Consider the following 10,156-nt stretch of genomic DNA (forward strand, 5'->3'; position numbering starts at 1 on the left):
TGGTCGCGATAACACGGATATATAATTCTTTGAATGTTCTTTGTTTAATACCAAATGAGACAAAGAAACCTCCAGTCTTACCCACCCTACTATTTACCAAATTTAGACTCGAAGACAAATTTCTTAAGCCGCTAAAAATGTGAAACTAAACCTTCCAGAATACGTTCTGTTTCTAAGAATCGTCTTCACCGAAAGTATCTCATTTAACACTAAGGCATGCGACAGAGAAAGCACTCCAGCTGTACGATCAAGTAATTAAACACTGTCGGAAATTATTGGCGAGAAAGCAAAGGAAACATTGACAGATGCTTCAAATCAAAACACTACAAGAAAAGCCGTCTTTGCAGACAATTTGTTAAAACAAAATGTACACTTCTGGTAAAACAAAATAACGGCACATGTTTTGTATGTTTTATATATTTCATAATGGTTTATTTAGTAACAAGGCAAAAAAGCAGTAGAACAAAATACAGAGCATACTTTTTGGAAATAAGGCATTAGTATAAACTTTTAAGTAACTAGTTTGTCGTTTGGCCCCATACAGTGTTTAGACTCAGTGTTGAACACGAAGTCTTCCAAAGATCGTATAACTTGTGTTTGATTCTTTGCTTCCATCTCACGAAATTTCTCACAAAGCCGACTCCAACCGGTCGCCTCCTGTGACCTAAGTTTCAAGTTAGGATGATGGGAATGAATTACCGCATCATCTAACTCAATGTCGCGGCTTTCACGCCAAATGAAATATTCCTTATATAAAGTCTTGTTCAGCGCCACAACATGCATATGGTCGACCAGCGCCCTCGTCGTCCGGAAATCTTCCGCGTGTATAAACGAATGGTGGGGCAGTTGGTTTAAAACGTCGTCTCTGTAAGGCCCGAATATTACCGGCACTAATCCTTTCACCAGCGCATGCCATATCTTTTCGTGCAAATAATCCTTACAATGGTAGCCATCGACCAGAACAAGGTAAAACATATAAGGATTTAGATCAACCTTGTCGTCTTTGTTAAAGCAGATACCAGTCTTGGTGAAACTCAAACCAGCTTTTACCAAAGCAACTGCGTACTTCATTCGAATTTGATTTCCGCGACTTGGTTTACAGTCATCAGCCGTCCATATCTACAAACAGTGATGTTATTTCAATGTTTGTAAAATGCCCAGAAGATATGAAATATGGTAAGGTGGGGTAATATGGGATATGTTCTTATACCCTTATTTTGTACCATTTGGTAGTAAGCAAAGAATATAGGCAGAATTATGGAACTTTATTTAAAATAACAATCATATTTCGGATTCAGGTACCATTGATATCCTATCTTACCCCATAGTATTTGCGTTTTTGGAAGACGGAGCGATATCGTTAGTTGGTTGGGAACTTTTTAAAATATTGACACTTTCTTATAAAATGTATGACGTTTTTGAGTCATGGTGTGCACTAAAAAGCTTTTATGTTTTTTTTTAAATCAACAAATCAAAATTTTATTGTAATTTTTACACTACTTGTTGTAGAGTAGGGTTGGGGATGATGGTACACCTTTAGCACATAATATCCCACTACCCTGATTGTGTTTTAAACAAATTTTTAACAACGGTCTATGCTGGGAGTCGTCAGGAAACGGTTTTGTAATTCTTTAAATGTTCTTTGTTTACAACCAAATAGGACGAGAAAATAGAGTGAAAAAGGTGTCTCGTCTTGTCCCACTCTACAAGATTGGGGTTGATGTGCAATTGCATCCCGTAAATGTCTGCTTACTGTGCCACTGTACAACCCTTATATACTTTTTACTGTTGTAACCAAATAATGGTTTTTAGGTTCCTTGATACTCTTATATTATCAAAGCTATTTCCTCGCATGCCGGGGCAACGGTGATCGTTATAACGCGGGTGTAATGTTTCACACACCTATGGTGCCCGCTGACAAGTTTCCAAATAAAAATATAACTTGGTTAAAAAGATGTTTTTAGATTTTTTTATTTTATATTTTTTAAGGGACATTTTAGACAACCCATTAGTGAAAACTACTGGGTTTGGGCATTTACAATGGTATAACATCGTCGAGCCTTGAACCGGTTATGTCTAGCGGACACGATAACCACTTTATGCCACGGTGGACAAATGACCATCTTACCGCTAACAAAGTTTTGGGGCGTGTGATTTCGTCAACCGATTTGGGATGTTTCGCAACTTCATTGAACAATGATTCCTTTCTCCATATTGGAAAGAAAACATCTGAATCTGTGCGGTAGGTCATTGTAAGGTTGAAGAAGTTGCCAAATTTTCGTGGATATCTTTGACCAAAATGTTTCAAGTCCCACGGATTTTCATCTGACCACCATACAAATCGCTGTGAACGTTTGCGGCTGTGCAAATTTCAATGCAGTATAGTAATATGTATGACCATTATTTATTCTAGTGTGCTGGCATTAGTGACCACTGGGTTGAAGCAATAATCATTAGGTGGATTGCCTAAAGACACATCTACAAAATGGCAGTTAGGAGTTACATTCATTAAATATAGAAATCTTAGTTGTTGGCTTTGCCCAACGTTATATTCCTTAAAGTGTAAAGTTAACTTTTTAAAATAGGCCTTATAGCTATAAACACACATTTCGTTGGAGTATATGGGACATTACCTGTGTTTCCATGGCAGAATCGAATGCATTATTTTTTGATGAAACACAATTATATGTGCTGAATACACAGCATTGTGTTTGTATGTTATTCGGCAGTTCCTGTTCAAAGTCAAGTTTTCTTTGGGCCAGCCTTCCTCAATTTCATTTCTTTCTATTGTCCAAATTAGTATAACACAAGGGGTGTAATGTTTTTGCTCCGTTTTGGTAGTTTGTGGGGTTTTGCTGACATTTTTATTAACAACGGCATGTTTGCCCAATTGATAGCCCGGTTTTTGAAACTCCTTGCGAAGTGTTGGTGGACGGTTGAAGTTTTGAAATATAAATCGCACTTCATTCTGTTGTCCCGGCATTTCATTCCAAGTCAGCATCAGAAACGTACCACTTAAAATCCATGCAAATAGCAGCGCAACTATAAGGCCTTTGTTGTTAACCCTTCCACGACAAAGACAGTCACACATCATGCTACTGGAAAGCAGTGACATTATTATGAGCTTATCACAGAGCTGCTGGCAATACAACAAAAAGAATTAATAAAGACTGCTTGGTACATTGTAGCGTTACATGAGGTATGTTAATAAAAAAAATAAATAAATTCCTTGATAATTAAAGGTGTCTCTCTTTATAGTACTTCGCTTTCGTAAAAGAGGTATTTGGCTTGCCTACACTTGAAATAAAGACGATCATCTATGGGGCTTCGCTCACTTACGGTTTGTTATGAACCTGCTGTGTTTTTACCACTGATTGTGTATTTAGATTGTGTATTTAAAACATAACAGCTTGTTGAAATAACCTATATGTTTTAGATATGAAGTCGCTTATAATTATAATTACGATGACAAAAGTTAGTTGAAAGCATCTTACAAACAGACTGATGTAGTTGTACCTGTCTTACTGCCCGGCCGGGGTAATATAAAACTCTGGCCTAAATCCTATTGACAGCCCACGTATAGAACAGACTATAGAAACTAGCGGGTAGAACTATAAACCTGACAGATTTCATTCCGAATCAACTTTACTTATGTCCGGCACCTACCCCTAAATAGGCAACAAAATGTGTAGAATGTCTGCTGATTGAACAGTACACAATGGAACGTTAAAATACAAAGGCTTGTGGGGTAGATACGATGAATGGGTTTGGGAGTTAATTGTTACGTGTACCGGTCTTTGTTAATTCCTTGTAAACTTGTTTGAATGAATCAAAGACCAAGCCAGCACAGCACAACACGCACTATCTACGTACTATTACTTTTATTACAAAATTCACTGGCTTGCTGAAAAAATGGTACTAAGGGGTAAGATGGGATAACGTTAGCACCAAAATCCCATATTTCCCGATTCCATTTTTTACAGCCCTCTTTTAAAACAACATTAAACAGCCCTCTTTTAGGGTCGCGGGGCTGCGGTTCTATGATTGTGTAAATATTATTGATTCACCACTAAATAGAATGACGATAGGCATTATATTCGCCCACTTACGGCCTATACTGGAGATATATATCTCTAGTAGGCCGTGGCCTACCCTACTATATTTAAGAGTTATCCGTTATATAAATACTACATGCCGCATACACGTTGCTCTAAACGTTGGATTTGGTGTTTTATAATAAGTTTACTTGTACGCTTATACATCTTAGGTCGTTCACATTTAAAAAAATTGAAACATATAAATTTTATTTATAAAACAAGTTCAAAAATACTTAGGAAATAGTAAGGTAGAAGAAGATAGGAGATCTTTTTATTTTATTTTCTCATTCCACTTAGCATTAAATAACTGCGTTGTTAATTGTTTAAATTTTAAGAATATTTGGGTATTATGTGCTAAAGGTGTCCCGTCTTCCACCAATCTACTATATATAAGTGCGAATTGAAATACACGCAAAGGACAGAAATTAAGGTATTGCGAATACAGCAGAATGAAAGCAAACATAAAAGGAATCTGGTTACAATTGATTTAAAAGTTTGTGGTTGCTTTTTCAGCTCCTATTTTATAGGACTGTTTGTCTCTGATACTGCCGTTTGTGGATCGTCTAATGTTCAATAGGTTTAGTGTAGATACTGACAACCTGTTTACAAAAAAAAAAAGAAATATATAAACAAGCAAATAAACACATATGTGTGTTTTAACTATTAATTTCAAATGTTAGTTTAAAACATAAATGTGATTTAAAGCAACTTTTTGATAAACTGCAATCTGTAGGGAACAGCTAGAACTAGGAATGCACATTACAGAATTTTGAATTCGTGAGATTGGAATCCTTTGGTATTTTGGTGTCCTTTGGTATTTGAATCTAATCACATGGTTCAGTATTCTGTTTAATGACGTCATTAAACGTCATCTCTTGAACTATACGAACATTTTTTGAAATTTAACAATTTTGAAAAAAATATAATTTTGTGTTTGTCAGACTTTTGAGAGAAAACGTTTTGCAACGTCTTTTTAAAGGTTGCTATACGTTTCGGCTTGGCTTCATACGTAGTTACAGATTTGGTGTTTTCGCATCATCATTTTGCCAGGATTAGAGCTATCTGATCCCGCAGAAAAAATAACGAAATCTCTGATGTAATGCATAATGCATGGTGCTTAAACGCCAGATGCAAATTCAGGAACCGATCATTAGGATGCAAAAATTACCCAATAGTACAATTTTTGATCATTTTATAGGCTAGCTCATGATCCAACAAGGCTACTATTAAAGAGTCAATAAACTGATTTATTTAGGTAAAAAAAATTCTATATAATACAAAAAGATTGGAAATTCTAGATTCTGAATACTAGATTTAAAAAAAAGTATTCTAGAATATCCTAGAATAACTAACTATTCTATAATGTGCATCCCCAGCTATAACACATCTGGGGTAATGAGCAAACTCTGGTCTAAATCTCATGCCACATAGTGTGTTTTGCTATACGGCCTCACCCACCTAAAAAAGCTATTAAACATAAGCAATCATGTATTGACAGGGACACAATTAATCTACCTTTCCATAGACATATAAATCCCCGCTCTTTGTACATCGGAGGAAGCTCTGTTCTTTTTCCGCCTTGCAGCATCCTGTAAACAATGACAAGTTACGTCACAATCAACTAAACCATGTTGTGTATGTTAATGGCACTTGGTTGATTATTTTAAAACAAGATTGTGAGTTATACGTCATAACAGTCATTTTTGCCCATCAAAACTTTCTCTTTAAATAAACTTAAAGTATAAATTTATTTATGTATGACAACTTAAAAAAGTCACAACGTAGGTGTTAAGGTTTTCTATTTCATACACCTCATACCCTCCGCAGAATTACTACATATGTTACTGTGAAAGTAATTATTTTTTTGTTCTTATTTTTAAAAAAATATTGACTATAAGTGTCTTGCCCAGGGACATATACAAACATCATGTTCTTGCTTTGTCCCCATTATGTCTGGTTACACAGCAAGTGTCGCAGCACCTATAATATTACTGCACAATTGAGGTAATACATGCTTTAAAATCTATATGCCATATGTTAAAAGTAATCAAACACTTGATATCGTACCAAGCTGTCTTCCGACTTCCTTTTTTTGGCAGCTAACATATATGCACCCCTGACTTCTGAGTTGTAGAAGCAGTAGAAGACGAACACAGCAATACCTTGCCCTCCAACCAACAGAACTTGTAGATAGGATCCAAATGTTCCAACCACCATACCAACATTGCTATTGTTAGCATATAAGTTAGCCAATAAGCCCACTATCCATGGAATGCCAAGAATTGGCATAAGAATAAGTGCCCCTCGTGACGATCTCCTATGAATTTAAAACATTGTGAAATACAAAGCAGAAGTTAAGTTTATGTAAAAATGGCTACAATGTGAGCAGTTAAACCAATGATGCTTGAAAATAATATTGCATTGCAGTACAAAACAAAAAGAGTGATTAGCCATGTTACAGTTGTATAAATATATTCTGACTTACTTTAAGGAGTTGGAAATTCGACATGAGTTCCCTATGGCTGATAGTCTGGTGGATGTGTATGCTGAAGTGTATATAACCATGGAAACACGAACAAGGACAACCATGTTTAACTAGAATAAAAATGGTGGTTATTTATCCCTATGTGGCAAACAACTGACATAGCTCTAATTTCGGGGCCTCCGATTATTGATTAACCATCCTACTTCTAACCCAAAAGTTTTTTCGGGAGCTGTATAAAACAGAACACCCGTGTTAAAACGATTGTTGTTTCCTCGCAACACGAGTATAGTTTCAGAATGCATTTTTGCAACACTTGTCCCTCAAGCGTCAATAATAAGTGTAATATACCTAAGCAGAACAAAATACTCACAGCAATTATGAAGAGTACTGGACCAAGGAAGGACCATATCATACCATTGTGGGAAGTAAGAAAGCAGGTGGTAGCATTTGCATATTGATCTATGTATGTGGAATTCTAAAATAAAAAGAATCAGTTTACAAATAGAAAATGTGCTTATATATTTGCATACACTACTGTTTACAAAAATGTCTCTCATTTTAATATTAAAATTATTTAAAATTATACATGTCAAGTTTTAACGATTGAATGATCCGAATTCTTTTTTAAATAAACAAGCAACCACAGGTAATACAATATACAACTGATATGTTTTTTACTTGTGCTCGGATTACAAGTTAACACGTTAAATGTTTTTTTACGGGTGGTTGTTTTTTAATCCTATTTTTTGTCTGGCTAACAGTTTGGACAGCCCATTGGTGACCATAGGGTTGGAGCAGTAAAAGTAAAATAACTTGCCCAGGAGACACGTAACTGGTTCCTATGCATTACCTTTTCCACTGAATAATCATCACAAGTTGTCCTCGAAACAATAAAAGCAACGATCACCACAAGTGCAGGGGTCAACCAACCAACTAAAGGAGCAAAACGTTGCAAACATTCAATAGATTTTTTGTGGAAAACGAGGATGATTTTGTAGAATAAATAAACCCCTTCAACCAGTGACCACATAAAGACGACAAGAAAGAAATAATGAGACACCATCGCACTTATTATACATGGAATGGTTGGTTGCTGTAAGTTAAAGTTAAAACATAAGTTAAATATCAATAACATCAAATCTATAGTGTGCAATTAGTATAGCCATACCTTGATGAAGTCTTACCGTATAGCATATGGAAAATTACAAAATTAAAACTAATATTTTTATACTGCAGGAGCTAACGAATACAATACATAGGTCTATACAGTTAAAATTAATCAGACATATAAACCTCATTGTGCGTTGCAAATGCTGAACCAACCAACAAAGATACATATCCTCCTAGCAGAGCAATTATTAGATGGAAATGAATCAACATCCGATCTTTAAGAAGGACCCTCCGGTAAGTGATAAAGATCAGAATGGTGACGGATAACAGAGCGATAGAGATTGCACTCAGGATCATGGATAAAACTTCCAAGGATTTGTTAAAAGGTTCAGGAAGCTTGAAAGAATGTTTGCATTTTTTTCAAGTGAAAATGAAAATATGTCTTCATTGTGCTTAAAGGTTATATTTTTTTGTTATTTAAGTTAATAAGTGTTCAGTGCCACAAACAAATGAAACTTATCTATTACGAAACATAAAGTTTAAATAAAATCAAATCAGTTCAACACAGATTTTCTTCACTATTTTACAGTGGGCCACATGATAATGTATTAGTAAACAAAGTAAATGTCTGAATGACTATTTATTTATAATGTATAGTGACATTTAGGCTTTCATAAACAGTACTAAGTATTATATAAGTTATTAACTACCTCATCTCCAAAAGCTTTCATCAGAATAGCAAAGTGTGTTGTGTGATTACACTCACAAGTTGTTACATAATCTTTGTCTTGTATTGCAGTGCAACCATATGTATCCCACTCCTCTCTATAACATTCATTACAATAATTATTTCACATGTTTGTGGTAATACCGATGGCTATATATTTATTGTGCATATTATGCACTCTTTATTTATGTATTTATTTATTTATTTATTTATTATTTTATCCATGGCTTGTGTTAACATGAGGTATTGTGCAATTTGTTTTATTATTCATATCATGTGTGTTATTGTATTTAAACAGGGATAAATACATGTGTCATTTATCCTTGTTTGACTGAAATAATAATTTAGTATCTAAAAAATCCACATTAAATATATAGACCGAACTAAAACTATTTCAAAAGTTTTCATTCGAATTTTTGGTCAAAAATAAAAGTACTGAAATTTTAATTATGTTATTGTACTAATATCTATTACTTACTCTTGAGAGTTGGGAACTAAAAAAGCACACACAGGTCTGTAATAAAGTTTTGCATTCTTTCTTGTTGGACCTCGTAAAAGAGAAAAACGAACTGGAACGGAAACTGTGTGTACGTCTCCTTTGACGTAATTTCTTGCATTGACTGACATGTAGCTGCTTACTCTGTTGACAAAGGAAGGCCATGAGGTTATTATTATGTCATTTCCTGTTGCGTTTCTAATAGTAAATGTTCGCCAGTACGTGGAACTGATTTTTAGTAAACACATTTAAAATTTTTAACATTCTGGGTAAACAGTCATTATAATATTGATGCTGCTACAATTTTCTTATCTTATGTTTATAATAATAATTAGCATCTTGGAGTAAGTGTATGACAACCTTCTATAAGCATATTTGTGTTATTCATGCTATTTATTTAAGAAAAGCATATAAATGATGTACTGTGTAAAACAACACATGGAGCTATACAGAGAATACGGAAAATTTTTTCCGCTAGGAGGCGATGACAAATTCGTTTCTCTATTCTATGGGGAGCAGTTAGTTTCATGGTTTATACACATAAGATATAAACCCCTAACCCCTAACCCCAAACCCCAGACCCCAAACCCCAAACCCCAAACCCCTAACCCCTAACCCCTAACCCCTAACCCCTAACCCTAACTCGTAACTCCTAACTCCAAACTCGTCAAACAAAAAAACTTTAAAAAAAAAGATAAAAAAAAGTATTCCACTGTGCGGGACTCGAACCCGGTAAAAATGAAACAAAGAGAGTTTACGACCGCACGCAAACCGCTACACCACAGACTCGACGACAGTAAGCATAACGAAAGAGCGTATATAACCGACCTAATGTGGGAAATATGTTCTTACTAATGTTTTATGTATTTAGAAAGGTATTTTTATTATTTAATTAATTTGTTTTACACTTATTAACACTTTGTAGTGCTGTTTTGTTCGTTTTTTCGTATTTTTTAATTTAAATAAATACCGACACCTAGCGGAAAAAGTTTTCCGTCTTCTTTGTATAGTCCCATTTTTAAAACAACCATATACCTGTCGGTGTCGGAGGACCAGGGAAAATCATAAAAGACAGAAATCACAGCAAAACTTCTGATATCATTTGTTGAGCTGTCTGAAAAATATTAAAAAGTTGTAACAGTTCAGTGGACAAGAAACAAAAAAAATGATATATATCTCTCCAAATTTTCTTTTTTATTTGAATAGAGAGTAGCTGTACTAACTTATAGATTGTAACTAAA

The 10,156-nt window shown here is 34.7% G+C and overlaps 2 protein-coding genes across 3 annotated transcripts in view; both read right to left on the reverse strand.

Annotated features, from left to right (window-relative positions):
* Positions 1-501: 501 nt before the first annotated feature.
* On the reverse strand, positions 502-3,576 carry LOC100181311 (alpha-(1,3)-fucosyltransferase 6-like). Its single transcript, XM_002123388.3, has 3 exons — positions 2,634-3,576; positions 2,129-2,360; positions 502-1,119 (listed from the first exon to the last, which is right to left on the reverse strand). The coding sequence occupies exons 1-3, from the start codon at positions 3,113-3,115 to the stop codon at positions 511-513; spliced, it is 1,323 nt and encodes a 440-aa protein (XP_002123424.1). The 5' UTR covers positions 3,116-3,576; the 3' UTR covers positions 502-510.
* Positions 3,577-4,285: 709 nt separating this feature from the next.
* The window catches only part of LOC100178959 (adhesion G protein-coupled receptor L2), a 15,330-nt gene continuing 9,459 nt past the window's right edge, over positions 4,286-10,156 (reverse strand). For both annotated transcript variants that reach the window (XM_018814187.2, XM_026836791.1), the window contains 9 exons: positions 8,898-9,059; positions 8,403-8,517; positions 7,876-8,088; positions 7,433-7,675; positions 6,953-7,057; positions 6,583-6,692; positions 6,165-6,414; positions 5,613-5,686; positions 4,286-4,696 (listed from right to left, as the gene is read on the reverse strand). In XM_018814187.2, the coding sequence (XP_018669732.1) occupies positions 4,585-4,696; positions 5,613-5,686; positions 6,165-6,414; positions 6,583-6,692; positions 6,953-7,057; positions 7,433-7,675; positions 7,876-8,088; positions 8,403-8,517; positions 8,898-9,059 (1,384 nt within the window). In that variant the 3' untranslated portion in view covers positions 4,286-4,584. The remainder of the gene's footprint in view (positions 4,697-5,612; positions 5,687-6,164; positions 6,415-6,582; positions 6,693-6,952; positions 7,058-7,432; positions 7,676-7,875; positions 8,089-8,402; positions 8,518-8,897; positions 9,060-10,156) is intronic.

The sequence above is a fragment of the Ciona intestinalis genome, chromosome 11 (genome assembly GCF_000224145.3).
Source record: "Ciona intestinalis chromosome 11, KH, whole genome shotgun sequence".
NCBI lineage: Eukaryota > Metazoa > Chordata > Ascidiacea > Phlebobranchia > Cionidae > Ciona > Ciona intestinalis.